General features: G+C 38.7%; 1 protein-coding gene across 4 annotated transcripts in view; it reads right to left on the bottom strand.

The window, feature by feature from the left end:
• Positions 1-26,387, bottom strand: part of PRRG1 (proline rich and Gla domain 1) — a 103,379-nt gene that overhangs the window by 26,406 nt on the left and 50,586 nt on the right. For all 4 annotated transcript variants that reach the window (XM_010949764.3, XM_045512677.2, XM_074358732.1 and 1 more), the window contains exon 3: positions 13,796-13,956. In XM_010949764.3, coding sequence (XP_010948066.1) covers positions 13,796-13,956 — 161 coding nt within the window. The remainder of the gene's footprint in view (positions 1-13,795; positions 13,957-26,387) is intronic.

Below are 26,387 nucleotides of genomic sequence, written 5' to 3'. Positions count from 1 at the left end.
TATTTTTTTTTCAGCCTACTTCTATATTCCTTCCTACCTAGTCCTATTATATTACAAGTTCTATTAGGTATTGCCCTTTTCTTTTCTTCCTGCCTTGTGCTCCAAGTGTGTCAGCTACATGGTATGATGCTCAAAAGTATCTGAGTAGACACAAAAGCCACAAGTTTCAATTCCAGTCAGAAATCAGGTGCATCATTGGTCTTTTGGGGACTCACAATATTGGTCTAAAGATGCAAAGACTATCACCCGCTTTGCCTGCTCTAAAGCATTTTAAAACAGTAAAAATAAAAATACAGCTAAGAGTATGAACCAACCACCAATTTTTCCATTTCAGTCATATCTGGGCTTGAATAAACATATTGTGACATGCCTTTACTGATGGCCTGGTAAGAACTGGCATAAGAAGCCTGGAGGTAAGTTGTTCCACTGTAAAACCCTGGCATAACCATCCCCACTTAAATTAGGAGGGAATTGCGTTCAATGCAGAGGGAAAGAAGGGCAGGGACACCTGGGTCCTATCTCTGGCTGCACCACTCAGTATCTTGCTATGGGAAAATGAGCACCTTGACAACTCTGGGGCCGTTATTTCCTTATCTGTGAAATGAACAGCTTGACCCTTTTGGTTTTCATGGGCCCTATCAGTTATTAAAATGACCAGAGCCTATTCCACAAATCTTTCTTCAATAATAGAACGGAAAGAAAAATCACTCTTTAGTCTATTCATGATGAGCAGTGATTGGTATCAAATAGTAGCCATGGGAATGGGGTAATATGTCAATATTCAAATAATAATGCTATGTTAAGTTATGACATTAGTGCAACCTTCTGCAGCACACAATTCAAGAAAAGGCAGAGCCCTCTTCACTCTGCTGTTTGCTGGATGTGCAGGGGGGAACCAGATGCCCTGTTTCAGCTTGATGATACCTAAAACCTAGGGCCGACAATACAGGGCTATTGCAAAGTTCTAATTTCCTTTGTCACTGATTTTATTGTACCTTGAAAGTGGCTACTTATTTCTACAGTTGCTGATATTCCAACCATGAGAACCATGGTCAGAATACTTGTCCTGGGGGAACTGTGTCCTAACACTGGGGGAAAGAACTAGTTACAACCCCCAATATTAAAGAAATCAGTAACAGAAACTGATTTACAGTAGTGGCCCCACCCAGATGGGAATCTCTGGGGAGTGGGCAGGGGTGGTGACTGGTTGCTGTATTTTATCAAATATACCATGAATTGAAAAGTACACTTTTTAATGCATTAAGAAAAAACAAACATGCTTTCAACTAATCCATGACATGTCAGTGATTGAAAGCTGCACCTCAATTTCAGGGAAGTTAAAATGTGAATAAATGATTACAGAATTGATGGAATATAGTAATATTTACTGGATTTTGTCATCCACTTGCTTTATTTATCAAAGTAGCTACTTTTAAAAACTATTCATAATTCTTTATGCTTTTTGGTAATTTATTTGTGGCCCTGATGGTCTACAGTATTATGTATAAAGATAGAAAACATTAATTTAAAAAATGGGTATTTTCTTTTGGATATTGTGTCATTTTATAACACTTTAGCCTCATCCTAGAATGTGTGGTCCCTGACTTTTTTCTTTTCTTTACTTTTTTGGAGAGAGAGGTCTATATTAGGCTAAGGAATGTAATTCCTTGGGTAACAGGTAAACCCCTGTTCTCTGAGTTCATTGCTAACCTCCTAGCATGCTGTGAGAGACATGTGACATCGTCTTTCAAATGAAACAGGTGCATTAAACATTTACCAAGCAAAGTTGCTGATTTAGGGTTCTACTGAAATCCCAATTTGAATGTGAAGATTTCATTCTCATCATTTCCACTGACTGAATGCAGCTCTGCTGGATAATGTGAGCCATTACTAACAATGACAGTACTGCCTAGCAAGCAGTCAACCACCCCACAGTGGCAGCACCCTGGCTGACAGGAACACTGGGATGGCCACTGTGCCTGCTAGGTCGGATTGTCATACTTTCATAGATTCAAAGTTACTGTTGAGACCTTAAGGCTCTGAACTGCAGAGGGGAGCTCCAAGAAAGCCAAATGTACCTGCAAATGCACCTTTCGCTCCCCAAATGCACATCTGCTTAAGCAGGGGGATGCCTGATGTGCCCCACTCCTGCCCACTGTGCCCATAGAAGGGCAGGGCAGATATGAGGAAAAGCAAGGCAGAAAACAGGGTCAGCAACAGAGCAGACTCCTTTCAAGGATTAAAATGAGGGTGTAAGAATTTCCCACAGGTTGGGTGCATAGTGTGGAAAGCTTGTGCCATGATGCTACTACTCTGCCCCAGAGGGCTGTGTGCCAGGCAGAGGGTCTTGACAACGAAGAAGTGGGGTGTGCATACCAGGACAGGAGCCAGCTGGGGAAGGGGGCAGAAGAGACCAGCACAGAATCAGAGCTTATTCCTGAAACTATGTTGCTGGGGGGGCTTCTCCTAGGACTCCCTGAGCACTGTGCATCTCCCACCCAAGTTATAACTAGGCCCACCAAAGAGTGAGTGACAGCCAAGAAGGGGCTACAGCAATATCAGTTAAGTTAGAGACCTCTATCCGGTTCCCTTCCCTTCCCCCAGGTCCTCAACACACCAGGAGAGAGATGGGAAGCAGTAAGGGTTAAAGAGCAGATCATGACCCTCTCCTCACACCATGATCTTAAGGTCAAGGTCTAGCAGGAGCGGAAGGAGCAAAGGAGGAAAAGGTGAGCATAAAGCGAATCCAACACTAAAGTTCTAAGTGGAAGAGAGCGGATAGGAGTTTTTTGCCAAAAGGTGCCTAGAAAGGTATGAGATCTGCCTGTCTCTAAGGAGTAAGAGCTTAGACTATCAAATCAGAGTGGTTATACAAGGCAGGGTCTTTTCAAACACTTATGTAACCTTAAACTCCAGTACAATATCACCATGGAACCCTTGGGTATCCACCAGGTCCAGTAGAAGAACTCCTTCTATCAAATTAATTCTAACGAGGAGCACTGATGAGGTCTGAAATTCTACATGTGCCTTGAGTGTAATCATGGGTAAACAGCAGCAGATCTGGACGTTAAACAGGGCATCGTGAACTAGATACTGCCGTCTAGGATATGCAGAATTATATTAAGTCTATGGTGCAGATGATCTACAAATGACAAAAAAAAAAAAAAAAAGAAAGAAAGAAAGAAAGAAAAAGGACCCACCAGTCTCATCAGTACACAGTCTCTGAGGGCAGGTATGAAAAACATTAACTGGCATTGAGAGAGGAAATCTGCTGAGGTAACTTCAGGTCAAGGTCAACAGAGAAAGACCCACACTGGAGCAAGCCTACTACTTTGGTAACATACAGGCTGAAAACCCTCCAAATTAAGTTACTCCCATAACCTGAAACGAGTAACTGAGACTACATGGGATTTATTATCTACAAAAAAGCCCAACTGCCATAGAATAAAGTTCACCCCTTATTTAAAAACAACATTGACAAAATAATCAACAGAAACTTACTTTAAATGATCACACAATGGACACAGTGATGTCTGCCTGCAGAAGTGAGACCATCCTCATTTTTCCAGGAGCTCTAGTAGCTTCATTCCACAAAACAACAGACTTTGGCCCTGTTTAACTTACTCTCAAGAGATCCCATTAGTAGTGAGAAAACCTGTGGGAGCCCCAGGAAACCAACCCCATGTGGCTGAAGGGAAACTTCATATCTCGCTCCTCCGAGAGGGTCGAGTCTAGGGCAGGGGTGGAAAGACTTGGATGGAAATGCATAGGCATGGCTGGGAGACAGCCACAGCGATGCTCCTTGTTTGCCCCCTAATTGTCTACGCCCAGACTCAAGTCCCTACCTCTCTTCCTTCCTGAATCTCCTCAGCCCTCAAAGGGCAAAATTCTGAATCAGTGGCTCAAGTGCCATCAGTGGATCATGAGTGGATGAGTCAAATAGGAATTTCCCTAACAGTGCGGACGCATCCGAGTTTCTGCCCACAAGTGTGATGAGTAACCACCAGAGAACTAGCGACCAACTCTTCAATACCTCAGACACTGAGCACTTCCTGTTAATCACTATCTCCACCGACCAGTATCTGCATGCTACCTCCTGCCATGGACTCTGAATTTAGAGATTCCCAGTGTAGCTTTTGTAACATACCCTAGCATGAACGGGCACTGCTTATCTCTTTCTTCAATTTCTCCTCTAACAATTTCCACACAAAACAAATGAAAAGCAACACTTTGGAATGAGAGTTATCTAAAAAGGAATGGCTAGACTTATACTAAAATTTCTGGACTCAGTTTCTAACTTGCAGACACAACTTGGGGGTGGAGCGGAGCATGGAGTACACAGGGCATTGAGCAGACCCAGACAGGACGGGCACCCACACCCCCAGAAACACTACCCACTGCAAAGCTTTCTGAGTATTCCAACTAAGAAGTTTCATTTAAACCATTTGCTTTACAATCTCACAGAATGTTATCTGCTGGTCGCCTACATTAGAGTCCCCAGGACTGCTCATTAAAGCAGGTTCCCTGGCCCCATGGAGATCTGTGGACCCTGGACTGTGCATTTTTAAAATAATTCTTTTACTTTGGAATAATTTTAGGTTTACAGAAAAACTGCAAAGATAGTACAGAGCATTCTCCTGTACCCATCACCCAATATCCCCTAATGTCAGCACCTTACCTGAGGATGGTGTACTTGTTATAAGTAATGAACCAATATTGATCCATTACTATTAACAATGGATTTGGACTTCACTAGTTTTCCCACCAATGACCTTTTTGTTTCAGAATCCAATCCATATTGCATTTAATCATCATGTATCTGTAGCTTCCTCTGTTTTGTGACAGTTTCTCAGTCTTTTCTTCTTTTTCATGACCTTGACAGCTTTGAGGAGTCAGGTATTTTGTAGGATATCTCTCAGTTTCGACGTCTTTGGTAATTTTCTCATGATTGGGGTTATGGGTTTGGGGGGGAAAATAACACAGAAGTGAAATCCCTTCTTGTACCATGATATACACGATTTATCACTGATGATGCTAACTTCGATCCCCCAGGCAAGCTAGTGTTTGATAGGTTTCTCCACTCTAAGGTATTTCCCCCCACTTTCCACATTCTAGTCTTTGGAAGGATTTAAGTCCAAGCAACAATCAAGAGAGGCAGAGAATTAAGCTCTGCCTCCTGGAGAGTGGAGGGTTTACATACATATTTTGGAATTCTTGTGTACTATAGATTTGTCTCCTCGCGCCTATTTATTTTTTCATTTGTTTATATCATTATGGACTCATGTATTTATTATACGCTTTGGGTTATAATCCAATACTACATCATTGATTTTGTTATTCAAATTGCTCTGGCTTTGGCCATTGGAGCTCCTTAAGGTTGGTTCCTTGGTCACTTTGACATGCTCTCATTCTTTGTTTTTTTGAGTACTTCCTTACTTTCTGATGCTAGAATATGCTTCGGCTCATCTTGTATCCTCCCCTGCTCTAGCCCTAGAATCAGCCATTTACCCCAAAGAGTCCTGGTTTCTTTTACTGTGGCGTATTATTAGAAACTCAGATCTGGGCACCATGCAGTTCTGATAAGCAACCAAGCTGATTCCTACACACTCTAAAGTTTGAAGACAGCCATTTTGGGAAGTCAAGCACAAAAAAACTAGAAATAATCCTTCAAGAAAAGTTCTGAAATAGTTGCTTTAAAGAATTACTACCACTTTCTCCATGTTAGTTCAAGATTAAAAGTTCCAAAATACAAAGTACCCAAGGGGACTCACAGAGAGGAAAAGATAGAAAACAATGGTAGAGAGCAAATAATGATTCCTAAATAAAGTGGTTCTGACTCAGCACATGAAAACTACAATAAAACGTATTTATTGAAGACTTTCTCTGTGTGAGGTACTAAGTAGAAAGCTTCAAACCTAATGCTGCAGGTATAATTTCTCCTTTTTTAAAGATACAGAAATTGAGGCCTACAAAGGTGAAATGTTTGCACAAAGCAACACAGTCAGTAGGTGGCAGAGCTGAGACACCAAATCAGGTCCACGTGATTCTCAAAACAGAGGATTTGGGCATGGAATTCTGTTAAGGGCTGCTTTGTGAGCTTTTGTGTGTTTGCAGGCTGTCTCTCCCAGATCTCAAATGCCACGAGGGTGGGTCAGCTTATTCATTGTTGTGTATTCTGTGTCTGTTATATAGTAGGCACTCAGCAGATGACATCCGAATAAATCCGACCAAAGTTCTACATGGTGAAAAGAGGACCACAAAGCACAGTGCGTTTTCTTCTGCTGTATGTTATAACTCAACCTGTGTTCCAAGTTAGGTAACAAATTACTAAAAAAAGAATTCTACTGAAAGCATATTTCTAACTGACACAGTTCAGATTTGGGAATGATGAAAATACGTATGAGTAAAATTGTTGTGAGTGATAAATTTTAGTAAACAAAAAGATAGTAGTCTAAGTAGAAAGCAAATGCCAAAAGTCAATAATTTTCTTCAGTGTGTGGATCAAATGAACTTCACAGATGAAACTTTTGCTCAAATGCTTAATGTAGAGCAGATCCTTCCTAACATATAACAAACACTATTCTGAAACAAAGCAAGGATCAGAATGCCATTTCTACTACACTTATTAGACCAAAAGCCCTTGGGTACACCTTATCCTAAATTATATAGTTTTAATTGCGTAAGCAAACTCAGAAGACAGGCTTTAAACCATAAAGAAGGAAAGGAACCTAACACCAACAAAATTTCAAATTAAGCTCACATCTATCAGCTAACTTGTGAACACATTTTAAATCACTACTTCCTAAGAATTAAACGTGTTTCATAATATACCAATCCATTTGTTCATTCCTTCATTCACCAAATATTTATTTAATTCCTCTATGTGCCAGCACAGTTTCATATGCTAAAGACCAGAACTATGAAGGAAACAGAAGAGAAATGCTTCTGGGCTTACAGCTCTGGGGGAGAGCAGTAATAAACACAACAAAGAGATGTCAGGTGGTGATAAATGCTGGGAGGAAAAGTAATTCACAGAAGGGGAAGAGGTTGCAATTTAAGGTAGGATACTTCCTCACTGAGAAAGCGAACTTGATGGAGAGCGGCAAGGGAGCGCAGAAATACCCACCTGGAAGAGGAAAGAGCAAGCACCAAAGTCCTGAGGCGGGACACGTGCTACGTGTGTGTAAGGAGCCTCAAGGCTGCCGCGGCAGAGTGAAGAACAGGTGATGGGTGGTGAGTCATGCGTGATGAGGTCAAGCAGCACTGGCAGCAGTAGTGGAGGGGGAGAGCGGAGAAGGGTGGGGACTGACAGTGCAGTGCCTTGTGGGAGATTCTGAGCACTGACATCTACTGAGGGAAACAGGAAGCCCTTACAGAGAAGACATTGTAAAGGATCACTTTAGCCTGCTGTTTGGAGAATTACCTGTGAGCAGAGGGCCACGAAATCATATGGATGAGAGAGTGACGGTGGCCTGGATGTTAAGTGGTAATGAGAAGAGAGGCTGAGAGGTGGCTATATTCTGAGCATATTTTCATGCTAGAACCAAGACTGTTGTGCATATGAAAAAGAAGAGTCAGGGATGACAACAAGGTCTGGGGCTTAGCAAAGAGATGTATGGACAGAGTTATTACCACTTACTGAGACCAGAAAGGCTGTGGTAGTAGCAGAATTGGGGGGAAGGCACATGAATCTGTCTGTTTAGTTTGAGAACCATATTCAATCCCAAGAGGAGGTGCTGGGTAGGCAGTTAGTCACCCAGGTCTGCCGTTCAGAGTAACCCTCCAGGATATAAATTTGGGACTCATTAGCATTCCAACCCACAAACTAGGAAATCTCACCAGGGTAGTGAGTAGAGACAGAGGAGAGCAGTTTCAAGAAATGAGGTGATTGCTAGAGGGAGACACAGGGTGAAGAGAGTTGTTCTTTTCCTAAAAGGTGTGTAGGCTACTGAGAATGATTCTAGAGAGGAAAAGGTGATGTTGGAGAGTGTAGAGAATTGCTTGAGCAATTGCTGAAAGAGTTTCTTCTTCTATTTGCTTTGAAGATCGCTGAAGCACAGCATCCTGTTTGTGAGCAGGAAAGGATACAGAGACGCACTGAGACACATAAGGACCAGAGAGGGAAGCAATAAAAACACTGCTCACCTTGAAAGCAATAAAAGAGGTCAGTAAGGTAGAAAGATATACAGTTAACACATAGAAATCAGTAGCCTACAAAACACATATATGACAATGGATTTATATCTAGAACATATGGAAAACTTTCAAAACTCAAAAATGAAACAATCCAATTAGAAAATACTCAAAACACATGAAGGAAGACAGAAGAAAACATATAAATGGAAAATAAACACATGAAAAGATGTTCAACATTATTAGCCATTAAGAAAATGGAAATTAAAACCACAATGTGGTATCACTATACACCTATCAGAATGACTAAAATAAAACACAATAACACCACCAAGTGCTGGCAAGTATGCAGAGAAACTGGATCACAAACACTGCTGGTGGTAATTTAAAATGGTAATTTCCACAATGACAAATTGGCCTGTTCAATGTCCTAAAGAACTACACATATATTTACCATACAACCCAACAACTGTACTCCTGGGGATTTACCCCAGAGAAATAAAAACTTACGTTCACACAAAAACCTGTACACAAATATTCATAGCAGCTTTATATGAAATAGCTCCAAACAGATGACCATCAACAAGTGAATGGTTCAATAAACTGGGATACAATCATACCATGGAATACTACTCAGCAATAAAAAAGGAATGAACTACTGACACACGCAACTTGGATGAATCTCAAGAGCATTATGCTGAGTGTAAAAAGCCAGCATTAAAAGGTTTCATATTACATGATTCCATTTATATAAGATTCTTGTAGTGACTGAGTTATAGAGGTGGGGAACAGATTAGTGATTACCAGAGGTTAGGGATGGTAGCAGGGGGGTGATTATTAAGGGAGATTTTGTAGTAATGAATGAATTCTGCTTCTTAACTATAGTGGTGGTTACAGGAATCTAAGTGATAAAATGGCACAGAGCTATAAACATGGGTTGTACCAATGTCAGTTTCCTGGTTTTGAAACTGCATTACAATTATGTAAGATGTAGCTATTGGGGGAAACTGGGTAAAGCTACATGGGACCTCTCTGTATTATCTTTGCACTCTTCTGAGAATCTCTAATTATCTCAAAATAAAAACTTTAAAAAAGTCTAATGCATCCTTGATAGTATTTACAAACTAGTGAATATGACAAAAAAGAAGCAGACTCATAGATACAGAGAACAAACTAGTGGTTACCAGTTTGGGGCGGGGGGACAAAATAGAGGCAAGGGATTAAGAGGTACAAACTATTAGGTTTAAAATAGGCTACAAGGATATATTGTACAACTCGGGAAATACAGCAAATATTGTATAATAACTATAAATAGTTTAACCCTTAAAATTGTGAATCACTATACAGTACACCTGTAGTTTATACAATATTATACACTACACAGTACACCTGTAGTTTATACAATATTATACATCAACTATACTTCAATAAAAAATGGATAAACTATTTTTAAAAAATCCTTTGACCATAGGATTTCTTAGAACTCAAATCAAAATAAATACCTGGTTCATTAATTTAAAAAAAACCAACAGCCTAGTACATAAGTGTTCATAGCAGCCTCATTTGTAATACCCCAAATTGGAAACAACCCAGATGTCCATATGTATACAATAATACACTACTCAGTAATAAAAATGAATGAACTATTGATATGTTCACTAGGATGCATCTGACCATAATTATGCTGAGTGAAAGAAGTCAGACAAAAGAGAGTGCATAATGTACGATTTCACTTACAGAAAACTCTAGAAAATATAAACTAATCTACAGTGACAGAAATCAGATGAACCATTGCCTGGAGGTGGCCATGATCATGGGGAGAGGCGAGGTAGAGGAAATACAATGGGACAAGAAGAAACATCTGGGAATGATGAATCTGTTTACTATCTTGATTGTGGTTACGGTTTCATGAGTGTACGCATGTGTCAAATTTTACCAACCTGTATAATTTTTATATGTGTACTTAATCATATATCAATTATAATTCAATAAGGTTTAAAAATCCACAGCTAGCTTGCACAGTCACAAATAATAACCAGTGCAACTGTATCATGGAAAGGAACAACCCATTTACAACAGCAACAAAGCAATACTTAGGAACCAACCTAAGAAATGTGCAAAACATATATAATGAAAACAATTAAACATTCCGGAAATAGAGAAATATTGACTTCAACAAATAAGAAATCTCTTCTTGAGAGAATGATTTAATATCTTAAAGATGTTAGTTCTCCCTAATTTACAAACTGAAAGAAATTCCAATAAAAATACTGACATGATTTTTTTCTAAGCTCAAAAATTAATACAAAAATTTATATGGAAAAAGAGGTGAACAAGAAGAGCTCACAAAACACTTAAAGAGAAAAGCTTATAAGGGGAATCAGTTCTCATTTATACCAAATATACTAAAAACATTCTATAATTAAAACAGTGTGGTACTAGCATTTGAGTAGAATGATGGACCAACGGACTAGAATATAAAATCCTGAAATGGACTAAGTACATACTGAGTTTAGTTATATGATAAAGGCTACCCAAAATCACTGGGGCAAAGAGAGATTTTACAATAAAAGGTATTTTGACCCTGGATAGCCGTGTGAAAAAAAAATCAGATCCATAACTCACACCACACCCAGAAATAAACTGTAAGTGAATCAGAGATCTAAATGTAAAAAGTTAAATATGTTAGAAGAAATTGTGTCAATTCTTCTATAACTAAGGATAAGAGGAAGGTTTTCTACTATAATTAAAAATCTGGATTTAATAAAATACCTGTTTAATTAATGGGTATAATGAAACTGAAAAAAACTGCATGGGTGCATGGGAAAAAGCCATAAACAAAGTCAAAATATAAATAACAATTACAAGCAAACATTTGAAATATATCACCAATAAAAATTAATATATCTAATACACTTTTTAAAAATTGAAGGGAAAAAAGGACCATAAATATGACAGAAAAATGGGCAAAGACAATTCACAAGACAGATACAAAAATAGCCCATAAACATATGATTAAACATGCAACTTCACTCATAAGAGAAATGCAAATTGAAACAAGGTATCATGTCACATCCAACAGATTGAAAAGAAAAGTCAAACCTTTGAAAATACACTCTGCTGGCTAGACCGTGAGGAAATAGGCACTCTCAAATACCTGGTGGGAATGCAAAACACTACAACCCTTATGGAGGGTACTCTGGCAACAGCTCACCACACGGGCATCAACCCTCAACCAGCAATCCACTTCTAAGAATTCACCCTGAAGACATACTTCCAAAAATGCAAAAATACACATGCACAAAATCATTTACTACACATTATCTGTAATTGCAAAAATACTGGAAACTACTTAATGCCCAAATACAGCAGACTGGTTGAATAAACTGTGACACACACTTACAAGGAAGTACTATACAGTTTTTACATATCTGTGAATACACACAGAGTGACCTCCAGAATGGATGGATAGATGGATGGATATAAACGTTTCCCTCCTCCCTATTATGATATGGATATTGCAACTGTGAAACCACTGTATGTGTGTTGCAGAACTGAGCAAATGACTTAATATATTGATGTTACTGGGAGTCAGGATTCTCATTGTGGAAAATTATCTGCAAAGAATGTCTATATCTCGTCCACAAATGTAGAATGGGGAAAACAAAGAAGAACCTTGAGTAGTATTGGAATTAGAGATTAGCAGGATGAACTTGCAATTCCATACACACAGACAGGCACATATTTTTTTAATGCGTGTAATTTTCCTAGCTCTGTTGCCTGAAGGCCCAGAGCCATGGTACTTTCACAGCAACAAGAACACTCTAGCTCTGGGATCAACCAAGACTGCGGAGAGAAACAGCCAATTCCAAGGCTGGGTCAGGAATGCATCAGATCATCCTCGAACACCTTTGTTGGGCCAGTTAAAAAGTGCTCAAAAAAATGATAGGGACATGTCAAAGAGACAGAGAAGCCAGTTTGAAGACACTTCTATTAGCCAAATCTGAGATAATTTGATCACAACATTGATAGTAATGGATTATAACTCATTGAATAAAGTAACCTATGAAAGATATAGAGAGATCAAGGGACAGTTCCTGCCCACAGTGGAATGCCTACAAACATACATAGAACGATGGAGTCAGAAGTTCACATTTAGCATTATATTAAACTATACTTTAACTGATTCAGTCAAGAATTATCAACAGCAGGCGTTAAAACTAGTGAACAGAAGTTTGGTGGAGAAGAGAGTATGTACATAGTTTCAGGTATATTCCCACTAAAGTACCGACCTTTCCTTTAAAGGAGAATGATAAGCAGGCTGAAAAGTCATTAGCTTTATGAAAACCACAGTTGAGTATCTAAAATTTGTATTTTTTGAAAAACATAATATCAAAAACTGAGTCTTATTTAAGTACCTGAGGCAGTTTTTATTAAAAACTGCATGCGACAAAGAACTATTTATAAGCACTATTTATACTATAGTCCGAATGTTCTTATTAAAAAATTATCTATGTACTAAAAATAAGCCAGAATGAGAAATAGAAAAATTATAAATCTGATGGTGTTAAAAATTCAAGTGATCTTATTCATTTCATGTTTTTACTATATTGTCAATTTCTCTATAATGAACATGTATTAATTTTATAAGAAGAAAAAATATGTAAAATAAAACAAGCAAGGAATAAGCAGATGCAGAAGAAAAAAGCTGGAAAGAAAGAAAAACCCCAACAGTGCTGTGAACAGTGCCCTGTGATAACATGGTGGGATTATGGATGATGTCTTCTTTTCCCTATTTTTAACTGTGGAATTTGACTTAAAAACTATGATGCTCAGTTTACCATTTTATAAACTGATTTTGTCTTTGCTGTGCACAGTGGAATCTAGCACAGCTGCCTCTCAAATCATCTCTTCTTGAACTCCTTCCTCTTACCCCCGGATCCTTCTTTACCTAACAAGAGCACAAAGGTCCTTTCTTTAAAACATCTACATCTACTGCTCCTGAGATTATTTGATGTCCCTTTAGCACATCTGACATCACTCATCTCCATGCAGTGCTACTTTCCCAGCTGGGGCACAGGAATGGACCGATCTTCACAGAACGGCTGCCTCTGGTAACGTCACTGCCAAGTGTGAAGCGGTTCCGAAGACGGCACACCCCTGCCTGGTGCCGTCTCCTCCCCGTTCTCCTTGAACAGCACGCAGTTCAGAGGAAAGAGAGATGAAGGAGTCTTCTCAGAGCGGGCAGGGAGTTCACATAGTCTTTTCTTTTGTAGGAGAAGAAAAATGTTTTAAAACGGGGTCAGAATCTATATGTTTCTCCTGCACTTTCTCTCTCATCCCGCAGGACAAGGTGAAGATGGGATCTAGAACTTTCTGAACAAAGCCTCACGGGAAACAACTGCCGCCCCCTGGCCAGGATGACCAGTCTCTCAGCTCGGCGGGTCCTATGGAAACGGGGCCCTCAGAGATGGAGCAGCACGCAGGGAAGTGGACCTCACTCCCCGACCCTCGGGGCATTTTAGTCACAGGCCATGTTCAAGAGTTCTTGGAGAGGGTAGTTTTTAACTGACAGCAACGCATACAATTTGGGAGTGCAAATACACATCACAAAGGTAGGCAAATCTGTGGACATTTTAAAAAAAACTGCCAATATACTTACAGTTTTCTCATTATTTTCGAAAGCTTCTCTTGCTTCTTCAAATGTGCAGACTTCTTCCTTGCATTCACGCTCAATGTTGCCCTGTCTTATCTCCTCAAAAAGTCCATTAGCTCTTGGGTAGCGTTTTAACACTGAGTTGGCTTTTTCTCCTGTGAGGAAAACTAAAAAGAGATATAATAATAAGTATAAAATTATAATTAAAAAGACATGTAGAAAGTTACTATGCAAGGTGAAATCTGCTAGACGCTCTTTAGAAAACAGAGCCAACATCCTACACCTCTTCCCTGGCTCAGTGACGAAACGCTCGGCTCTAAACCACATCTGCTGTTCTCCTCCTCATGTGAGGATGTCCTTTCAGTAGCAGTCGCCCTGGGCAGGGACAGTGACATGATTAACTACGTTATCTCCAGACATTAGCACATTCCTGCCAACCATGGGGGTTTAAATATAGCATAATACTGATAGCAGCACTCAGACTTGTTACTGCAGGAGGAGCCCCTGGCATTCTGCTGTCAGACAGCAGCAGCCAAACCAAAATCCAGCCTCTGGACCGTCAGTCTTTGTCCCCCTCCCTCAAAAGAAATAAAACTCCAATTGACCTTCTAGAAGCCCAGAGACCCTTAGTTGTATAAAAAGACAAGATGACAAAATATGAAGAAATTAAGATAAATTTGGCCCTAATTTATTCGAAGGAGTATTAATAATAATTTTGTTCTACATGCACATAAGTTAAATATATCATGACACTTTAATATATTCAACCCATTTCAATGTCCTTCAGAAAAAGATTCTTCTGCACGACTTATAGAGGCATTTTATATAAACATTCAAAATGCACATTTATGATACCCAGTAAAATAAGGCAACAGTTATATGCATACTCATGAGAAATTGTTTTTATTTTTACATACAGATTCATTTTAAACTACACTTCAATTACATTTTTCTTAAAGTGTCATGCCTGTCTGGAGAGATAAACAGAATGCTACCAGAATTTAACCTTTGCTAATCCAAAGAAATTAGAAAATTCCCTAATCTTAAAGACTTCTAACATGAGGGACGGCACATTACAGATCCTTCAGGATGTTTTAAAAAAAAAAAGTCCTCATGCAAACGATCTTTTGAAGTAAAAAACAGTAAGTGCTCTTTTAAAAAGGGCAACAATAGCAATGAATTTAAGGTTAACCTCATTTATGAAATGTATATTTCACTTGATAGAAGATACGGATTCATTACTTAGGATTCTTAAAAATATCCAGTGGATAACAGTTACATGGCTACACTGAAAACTAGTTGACCTTCCAGAAGTGCTTCCTTCCTCCTGTACCTCAGAAGGGTGCCCATCTATAAAAATGAATCACACAGTCATCAATTATCATTCGAAGAAATCTTAAAAAATAAAAAATAAAAAGGTGCTGCAGAATTGGAGAGTAACACTGGAATTTTCTATCAGTGCTTTTCACCGTTCTGCAGCATCGGAATCCCCCGCTGGGCTTACTGTCACACATACTGCTGGGCCTGCCTCCTAGAGTTTCTGACGCTGCAGGTCTGAGGCAGGGCCAAGGAGCCGCACTTCTCGTAAGTCTCCAGGCACTGCTGGGACTGCTGGTCCCACTACCGCAGTTTGAAACCAATACTCAAATGTGAGCTGCTTAGAAAACTAGTACTGAGGAAGGTGTGTATGGAATGCTGGGATTAACACATTTAAAAACATCTTCTACTGCATGACTTTTTAGGGCCTTTTACACATATTTAATGTATTTGTAAATTTCCAGGAAAGGAACATGACACAGTATTTACCGTATTTACTTGACTATGGAGCCTTTCTTTAGAAAACATTTCACTGAATTAACAACTTCCTAGCCATTGGTCTTATTTATGCCAATGACAAATAATTCTCTTCCATATAATAGGCCAACTAATACAGGAAGACAGTAACTGATTTTCCTTAAGGCTCCTCTTTTCTAGGATAAACATGCCTAGCTCCTTCATCTGTTGGCCACATAAAACAGACAGGAGTCTCTGCATCTCAGAAAATACTGTATCCTATACTGAGTGTGGTCTGAAAAGTACAAAACTGATCAGGATTGCCTTCCTTGTTTTTAAACACAAGAGACATGTCAATAAAGTCTAATATATCCTTGGCTTTTGTGAGATTTTTCTTGAAAATAAACCAATCAATAATATATTTTAAGCTTTTAAGAGGGAAAAAACCTAAATTCTCCTAAGAGAAAATGTTATATGCTATCTCTATGGAAAAGGGAGTCAAGGAAAGCAGCTAACTCTTGAAACCAGAAAGTAGGCTAATTCAGGAGGTTTAACAACTATAAGGTAATATATAGCAAGACACAGCTCTTCTAATCCCAGTCCAATCAAATAAGAGCATTCCACAGACACCTTCAGATTATTTCTTGTACTGGGAGGCAAAATGATGTAAATTGAGAACTCTAAATGGAATAAGCTGGCAAGTAGATTTTATCTCAATTAGAAGATACCAGCTGAGTAAGAATCCAACCAGTAGGAAAGATACTGCTACAGATTAGTTGTGTCTGTCATATATTAGGGAATAGGAAGCTGTGGCAGGTTATTTGCCAGGCCTCATCAAAGTAATTTGGAAAGCTAATGGGTGATGCCAAAATTAGGATTCCTTCAATGTAGAAACAAAATAAAAGGGAAGATAGCAGCTTGAACCTATACAATAAGATCAGACTATTTCTTCCTAAAACAGTGGGCAATTTCTATGATGCAAGGACTTGTGTTTGGACTTCTAAAACTAAAGCAGTGATGTTTGAAACTAAAGCTGACCACTTCCCTCTGCCTCCTCCTCCTCAAATTGTGAGTTAGCCCACAGCTGTCCAGAATCATGTGTATGCCTACATCAGAGACAACATAATGTGACAAGTATACAGAATGTAAATTTACTCTGAGAACACAACACTGAGGTGTATTTCAAACGTGTTCTTTTCTCATTAAAGGAAATAAAGAAAAACCTAAACTGATTTCTTTAGATTCAGTTAGTAAACACCCTTACTAAAGAAAATATTTAAACTCTAAGGCTGATAAACATATACAATAACAAAATAAGTGTATTAATTCAAAAAATGTAACTACTTTTTCTTAATTTCGACATAAATACCTCTCACCCATGCTTTCTTTGCAAAAGAAAATAAAAATAATGAAGTAAGATGGCTTTGCAAGTAACTCCCTAAAGAACTAACTTAAACCAAAATATATAGCTATATTCTTTCAATTCATTGCAGGATACTAAAACTTATATTTTAGTGCTAAAAATTTTATCCAGGTGAAGTAATGTCCATACGTTCACTGAAAAACAGCAGATGATAAGGCCTGCAAATTAACAGCCCACTTGGAAAATCTCTACTCCAATTATCTAATCAGTTCTCTCATCTTGGGTCTGAATTCACTAACAGAGCCATTATTTAAAGTTGTGAATCTTTACATTTTTCTTTTAAGTGAACAAAATTCTTTTCCTTAGGACATATTTGCCAAACATAGACTATGTACAATGAGATCATGACAAGTCACAAAGATATGTAGGAGATGGCCTTTGCCCTCAAGGTTCTTCAGTGCGAGAGATAATGAAGATAAAAGAGATACACAAAGAACACTAATGCAAGATGGAACAAGGTAGTTGCTCTTTAAGGTCAGAAGGCAGGCATATTTCTCCTGGGTACGTGTGTTTGGGGGTGAGAGAGGGACCTGGAGACGGGCTCATGAAAAGTGTATTTGGGCTGGCCTTTTAAACATTGGCAGTGCTGGGACATTCAAAGATGGTGAGGAAGCACATCCTAGGGAAACAAAACAGTGATTGAGGGCCTGGAACGGAATAAACTAAGGGCCATAGATAAGGAACAGTGAGCTGGTCAGTAGGGCCAGAGTACAACATTCAAAAGAGGAAGAGAGGGAAAGGAAACCAGAAAGGGGCCAGTAGCCATGTCATGGAGGCACTTAATGTTAGGCTAAGATATTTAAACTCTTTGAGAGCATTCAAGATTTTAGACTGATACTTTGTGGAGAATAACCTAAAAAAATATGTATGTACAACAGATTCGGGGGTAGGATGAGGAGAACATGGAGGGATAAAGGCCAGGAAAAAGGCTACTTACAATGGACCAGGTTAAGAAATAATGAGATCATGCATTAGAATGGTGGCAATAGGAAAGGAAAGAAAGGGACAGATGTGAAAGATATGGCTATTGGGTGACTTCTCTGGCCACTACACCTATCATGTATCTTATTCTTTAGTTAAATCAAATCTTACCATTCTCCAAATAGACTCATATGCCTCCATAATTTTGTACCTAATATTTCCCCTACCTAGGAAACGCCTATTCCATTCAGATGTAACATCCTCTAAAACCCTCGAGTCTACTCCCCACTCCATTAGACAGAGCTGCTGTAGCTGCTCAGTATTTATGTATACTTCAATTACAGCAATTAACTAAACTGTATTATAATTTTTGGTATGGCTATCTGGTTCCCCCTCAAGACTATAAGCTTCTTGAGAGCACAGCCCATATATTATTAATACTTTGATCCAACCTCTTTAATAATACCTGGGAAAGAACTTGGTACAGAACAAGATTCACTAAGTGAACAACAAAGGAAAAGGTAGAATGGGAGAAACCTGAAAACTGAACAACTAGAAGCTGGGAAGCCATGGACCTCGCCTCTAATTATGTAGTAGCACCGCAAACTTAATGTAAGATTGTGAAATAAATATATTTACAGCAAAGTTGCTAGTGAGACAGCACCTGAATATCTTTTAGCAAGAGGAACTATTTTTTTTGAAATTTGTAGAATCCTCCTATTTATGCCCCCCTTGAAGCACAATTTCTTTTTGTTGTTTTGAAAGAACCACTGACTTCCCCTAATAGTATGTAGAGGAGTAGCTGGAAACTTACTGCTGTGGGAAGAGGGTCGAGCCAGATGCCCTTTGGCTTTGCAAGGAACCAGCACCTTGGCTCCCCAGGGCACTGCAGCAAATTCATGGAGGATGTGCGGGGTATTTTACATTTTGGGAGGAAATGCGTTGATACTCAACATCTGTTTAGACATCACACAAACTATTACCTTAAGGTAATTCACGGTTTCATCATTCGATAGTTCTACATTCCTTTTCTTTGGGAAGCCGGATTTTCGGCTAGTGATTAAAGAAAACAAGTGCTGTGTTTGAGGAGTGTGAAGATTCGAGAAGTTGTGCAGTGCCCAACAGGTACACACATCCCCATTAGTAACTGCATATCTTTTTAAGATAGAAATACTGAAACAAAGTGAGTCACACGAATTTTTTGGTTTCCCAGTGCATACAAAATTTATGTTTACACTGTACTATAGCCTACTGAGTGTACAATAGTGTTGTCTTAACAAAAACTACATATATACCTTAATTTAAAAAATTCTTTACTGCTAAAAAAAAATGCTATCACCTGACAGCATGGGATTGCTACAAACCTTCAATTTGTAAAAAACACAATAATGCAAAGCACAATAAAGTGAAGCACAATAAAAGGAGGTATGCCTGTATTATTTCTTCAGATGGCCACCAAGCTGTCTGGAGATAGATAGATACACACACACACACACACACCTATTAAACTGTCTGGACCTAATTATTTAATAAATGGAACTATTAGGTATTTCTTTTGGTCTATGGCTACTATGAAAACAGAGCACTGCAACAACTAAGGGCACTGTAAACTAGAAAGTTTGGAAAACTCTGATCTAGGGGGTCTGGAGACTGATGGAGTCTTGCCACTGCTCTCCCAAATCCATCTGGGACACCAAGCTTCAAGGGACTGGGAAGTTCCTTCTCCAAGGAAGGAAACCAACATCCCTTTTGACAGTTTAAAGTTACTAAAACCTGTCAAATGGGTTATTGTGGCCCTGACAACAACTGGCAGGAAAAGAATACAGTGTACTCCCCTACAGCAGCCAGTCACATCACTCAGCCATAGGGTTATCCTAAGCTCGCCCTTAATTATCCACTTCGGTTCTGGCAACTTGCCTGGGGAAGGGCTAGGGAGATGAAAATTGCAACAACAAGGGCACTAGAAAGCTGCAGCACTGGGCAGTCAGGCCTGCTAGACTATGGAGTGAGCACAGGTGAGTGAAATGCGGAGTAGAAAGGTGCCCTCCTCTTGTCCCAGCACTGCTGGAAATTACTGCCAGCCCAGCCAGGGCAACCTATGCCTCAGTGACTAAAGTGACTCCTCTACTGTCCTTGGAACTGTTCCGAGTACTGGAAAGCCTGGCTTGGGCGCCCTGGTTTTGAGGTAACACTATATGCTGGCAGTGGCAGCGAGAGCGCCAAGAGCAAGAGAGAATAGAGACTTTCTACGAATGTATCCAGCACTCCATTATCTTTCCCCAGTGCCAGAGGCAGGGTGTGCTGCCCTAGACCTAACGTGCAACCCCAGAGTTCTTGAATTTCCCACGGGAACAGGGTTGGTCAGGGAAGGAAGAAAGACATTCTTGTATTACCAGGGGCTGCGGCTGATTCATTTGAGTAACAAACGTAATCTCATTGGCATCCCAAGTTTGTTAAGTGGTAAACATCAGTTACACATTTAGAAAGTAAGAAAGAGAGCTGTTAGAGCAAACAGCTACGTGAGGAAAGCAAAAACCCTGAGCTTTCCTTCCTCATCTGTAAAACTGGAATAACAGCACCAACCTCATAGTTATAAATGAGGTAATGGACAAAAGTGCTTTGCTCAGAGCTTGCGGAAGAATGGAGCTCAATAAACAATGGTCTGACTTGTCAATGTCATGCTGGCAGTTATTCCATGAAGGGAAAAACAAGAGATTTATCAAGATGATAAAAAAAATGCATAGAAAATAAAGAATAAATGATCAAGGAAAGGGTTAACTAGCAGTGAGTTTGCCTATTTAATTCCAGCGATGCCTGGAAGTCTGGTCCCCTTGGTCAAGTTTGGGATGAAATGTACTAGCTTTATAAAGTGCTGTTTAAAGCCTAAAACTCCCTTAGGCGCTCTACCAGCTTGCCTACACTGTTTATTGCAAATGTATAGATTGATAGTCTGCACTGATGGTATGTAGCCTACTTTCAGCTATATGACCACTGGGTATCAAATCTCAGTAACCTTGTGCCTAGGCTCCCTGGAGATCAAACTTATCTTGCAGGTTCACAATCAGAAAACAAAGCATGTCTTGTGTGACTAAAAATGGCCTTAGGAGCCATCTTTCTCCTGCAGCACCATACCTTTGGCCATTATTAAAGCCTTGTGAGAATCTCATAGGTCCTTTCAATTATCTAATGTTGAATAGTGGCTACAATATACTTTACGAATGATTTATAAATATTTTGGAGATATCATTAACTTTAAAAATTTCAGAAATTCTTCAGAATGTGATTTAAGGACTATTTCTGTTCCTTATTTAGAAGGACTTGATTTTGTAAGAAAGTCACTAAGAAGCATCCTTTAACATATCTTATATGCTTACTTCTATTCAATTTCGGTCAAGTTTATGTTGATAGCCTATCATTAGGATTTTAACAATAGATTACAAAGAAGCTTTTAAGGACAGATTAAGAAATGAAAATTATACACATGATATATATGTTTAGAGAATCCTGAATGAGTAGCTATAACAAAATACACTAAATTATTTTCTATTAATGTGGGTTATTTGATAGTTCAGATAGCTAGTCAATATTGATGCAAAAATTACTCAGATAAACCCAGTCTCATAAACTCAGAAACAAAAGATGATCAGGGTCATGCATTATAACTTATCTTATGTTTTACCTACGGGGACGCCCCAGCTCCCTCAGACTAATCAAGGATCAATGTATTTAACCTTCATCCTGGCTATAAGGCTTGAAAGCCTAACTGCACATTAAAGCTGAGAAGTAGAAGGAACTAGGGGTGGGCAGAACTAGATCCACAAACTGACAGCAACAAGAAGTGAAAGCTGATTACTCTGAAAACAAGGGAAAAGGGAGATAGACGATAAAGAGGTAAAGCGATAGAGATAAATAACCCACTGAGGGTTATTTAGAGTAGGTTCTAACCCCACTCACACTGACAGCTCCGAAAGCTGTTAAGTGGCAATGATTATATTCAGAATGGTGAACCTGAGTCACCAAGAAAGGACCAAATGATGTTCATGATACTGTTTAGGAAGGCAGTAAGTTACATGATCTATTTTAGAACTATTTCCCTAAAAATAGGTTTTAAAAAACTTTTTAAAACAAATTAAAAAGGTCAGCATCAGCAATCGGCAAAATGTATTTTTTCAGATGGAAATTTTGTTCCTAGACAGTGTTGTGTAAATGTTGCTGTACCAGAGAATGAAACCATAATGAGCCCACACGCTAACCGCGAAACAGTTTTTCTCTTCTGAATAAATCTCTAATATATTGTTTAGTTGTGAATTTCTCATAAAACGCTGCAGAAGATGGTAAGCTATCCACTTATTTGAGCCTTCTGTTTGTCATGTGAAAACTGCCTTTTCAGACTATCTTGTTGACGTCTAAGAAAGACCATATCCATTCACCACTTTCACCAACCCTGTACAGAGACAAATGAAACTGCGGGAGAAGAGAAGAGTGTGGTACAGTGAAAAGGTCTTGAATTTGTAGTCAAGTATGTGGATTCTTGTCCAGCTCTGGCACTAAACTGACTGCAAGATTCTGCATTTGTTGCTTAATTTACTTGGGCCTGTCTCCTAATCTGTGAAGCTAAGACACTGTATGTATATGATTCCTTAGATCCTTTCAGTTGTAATTGTGAAATTTTACAGTTGGAAAAAGTTTTAAGTGGGAGTACTGTATCCTATCCAAATTCTTTTGGGAAATGAATATACTATTTTTCAGCTAAGCAACCACCATCCCCTAAACCAACAATAAAAGCAAACAAGAAGCAAAAATCCACAAGACACCCTCCCCATCCAATCCTGTGCTCAGATTTATATACTACTAAAAAATAATCCTATGAAGTGTCACACTCATAATTCCTTGTTTTCTTGCTTCTAAGCTATTTTGATGCTATCATTTACTCAGTTGTGCATGCATACAGTGACTTCAGGGTTCTTTCTGCTGAAATGGATATTAAATAGGTATTTCTTATCACAGACTACTGGGCATAACTTTCCCTAGAAAAACAGGTCTCACTAGAATTCTAAAGTGGCATTTCACTTACTAAAACACAAAATTATGCAAAATAACAAAATGATATTTGGATCATCTTCCTATTACTTAGGGAGGTGGAAAAACTAGAGTATTTCCCAATTGCATTTCACCACTGTAACCTATTTGTGGAAATTAAAGATTAATTTTTTCACAGCAGGTAGGTTTACAATTCAGAATTTACTATATGGTGGTGCTCATGTGCCCAAACAGGTTGAAATTAACTTATACCTTAGTTAGTATTCCATGTAGTATATATTTTCACAGGAAATTAGGAAGCTGAAATCCATTCAAGAACTGAGATACTTTAAAAAAATTTGAAGTTACAGGATTGAGCTAGTGAAAGTGGGGAGTCTCAGGGTTTGAGAGAAGAAATAACTGTTATTAATATCTTTAATACCCTGAACCTGCTCCCTAAGGACAATGTAGTGGTTATGATCATGACCTAAGACTTTAAAAAAAGATCTCTTTGTGCTAACAGAGGTATGCAATGAAATGCTAAATGATATAACAGGCAGGTTTCCGGGAATAAGTGTGGAGAAAATGCCAGAAATGGATTTCTATAAGAGAGAAGACAAAAGAGGTAATGTACGTCTATAAAGACAATATTCTTTAAAAACAACAAAAAATGGTTCTCCCCCAGAGTGAGTCTTACTAACACAACATGGTTTTCTTAAAAGCCAAATTTTACATCATATATTCAGATGTCTCTTGTCTAATGATTTTATGCTTCATAAGGAATAATGAGATAGAAATGATGTACTAGAATCTCCCACAAAGGAAGGCAAAAGGCCAAACTTTCTTCGAAGGGATTCTACAATTTATAACTCCTCCTTATCAAAAAGAATTCTTCATGAAATGGTAGATAAGAATAATCAAGTTACTAGCAATTTACAACAATTGATTTAAATGTAACACATGACATTTATGGACTACGGGCTGTGCCTTACCCACAGGAAACAAATAAATATGGACTTAGAAAATGGTCTAATTTGCACAAAATTAAGCACACAGTCAGGTAGAATCGCCAAAACGGTGGAATTTCAAAGATGAGTATTTCTCCTATCACTAGTGCCTCAACTACTATCTGTCACGATATCATTTGTCTTAGAGTTTACAGTTGTTACAACCATAACACTTTGTAGTTTATGGTCCTATTTACACTGGTTACAATTCTGTCCCGTGTGGAAGAATATGGAAACAACTACAACTAATAATCACCATTTAATGGGAAGAAAGACAGGTAGATAGAGTCAGCAAATAAGAAATATGGTTTTATATACATAACTCTATGTTACAGTGAATGCCTTACAAGCTATCAACATAGTATGATATTATCTATGTGCTAGTTAGCTGTAATCTAGACTCTAGGAGCAGATAATTGTCCTATTAGAATACATACGACATTTAATCAAAAAGCTTCATTTCAGAGGTGGCTGTTCAGATAGTATTCTGCTATCTTCCTCTTCTGTGCACAACAGCAGAGTGTAATGGATTTAAGAAATGGAGTCTCACTGACAAATTAGTGTCTTTGTAATTAGCACATGATTTTCAGAAATGATTTTTTTGCTGAAGTCAATGTTGTTTATAGGTGAATTGGTTCTAGAAATGATAATAGTATTCGAACTTTTGCTTGCTCCATCTGCAGGGGAGGTACTGTATACCAGGAGTACTCTGTTGTCTAAAGGGGTCCCTTCTCTCACAGTGGGTCCTCTCAGGGACCCCTTTAGAAAAGCTGTGGGCTTCACTGAGCACACCAGAAACCACTGATCCATCTCAATCGCTTTATTTTACTGACAAGAAACTGACATCCAGAGGTTAAGTGACCTATCCAAGGACACAGCTTCTTGATTATAGGACCAGGACTACACCTCAGTTTCTAGAACCATAAATGGAAGAAATTTTCACATACTCAGGTATGAGGAAGTCATTCCGGCTGATACATGATTTAACTTGAATATTATGCTAAATAAAACAGCCTGTTTATGGCCTATGAAACATACTTTGTACACCTGCTTTAATCCTTACAGGGTGCACTGACCTGAAATAAAGAATGTCCATGTTAAAAGATAAGATTAAACAACTCCCTTCCTGGGTCACCAATGCTGGTCGGAACCTTTGATAAGACTCCCTTCCCAGGTACCAGGGTCATACTGACTTCCTGTGTACGTGCTGACTTGCTGCTGTTGTTTGAAACCTTGAAGAAATGGATCCCTGACTTCTTTGATGTTCTTTGTTCCAACAAGATACAAAGCTGTGCTGAAAATCATGCTACTCCAGAGTAGTTCCTCAGAGTTATCTGAGAGGCTGTCTCCTGGGCTATAATGCTTAGTTTGGCTCAGCTTTCTATTCCTATCATAGATTGGCTTATTGATGATTTCTGTCGACAACCATATACCTTTGTCCCTCAGTAGCTATGGGGGATTCATTCCAGGACCCCCTATGGATACCAAATTCCATAGGCGCTCAAGTCCCTTATGTGAAATGGCGCAGAATCTGCATATAACCTATGTACATCCTTACATATACTATAAATCATCTCAACATTACTTATAATACCTAATACAATGTAAATGCTACATAAATACTTATAAATACAATGTAAGTGGTATGTAAAGAGTTGCTGACACACAGCAAATTCAAGTCTCACTTTTTTGAACTTTCTGGAATTTTTGCTTTTTTCCAATATTTTTGATCCACACTTGGTTAAACCCATGGATGTGGAACCCACAGATACAGAGGGCTGACTCTAATCCTCTTCTTTAGACTCAAATTATTTCTATGAAAAACATCATAATATGTTAATTATGGCTTATCTCTAAAAATTTCCTTTCCTTTATTCTCAATCAGTGGGTTCTTTTCTTAAATCAGTGGTTTTCAATCTTGGATAATTTTGCATCTCAGGGAACATTAGGCAGTGTCTTGATACATTTTTGGTTGTTACAACTTGGAGGGGTAGGTGCCACTGGCATTTAGTGGGGAGAGGCCAAGGATGCTGCTGAACATCTTACAGTGCAGAGGACAGCCCCCCACAACAAAGACTTATCTGGCCCAAAATGTCAGTATTCACTCCTACATACATGCCCCAAAGAATTGAGAACGATAGTTAAACAAAAATTTGTACATCAAGGCTTATAGCAGCACCATTTACAATAGCCAAAAGGTGGGAAGGACCTAAACGTCCACCACCTGATGCATGCATAAGCAAAATGTAGTATATTCATACAATGGAATATTACTCAGCCACAAAAAGGAATAAAGTACTAATACAACAATGGATAAAACTAAAAAAAAAAATTATGCTAGTGAAAAAAGCCAGGCACAAAGGGGCACATATTTTATTATTCCATTTATATGAAATATCTAGAATAGGTAAATTCATAGAGATCAGATCACAGGTTGCCATGGCCTAGGGAGCGG

This window comes from Camelus bactrianus, chromosome X, assembly GCF_048773025.1.
Source record: "Camelus bactrianus isolate YW-2024 breed Bactrian camel chromosome X, ASM4877302v1, whole genome shotgun sequence".
Lineage (NCBI taxonomy): Eukaryota > Metazoa > Chordata > Mammalia > Artiodactyla > Camelidae > Camelus > Camelus bactrianus.
Note: the sequence above shows the minus strand (reverse complement) of the source record. Positions and strands in the feature narration are given on the sequence as shown.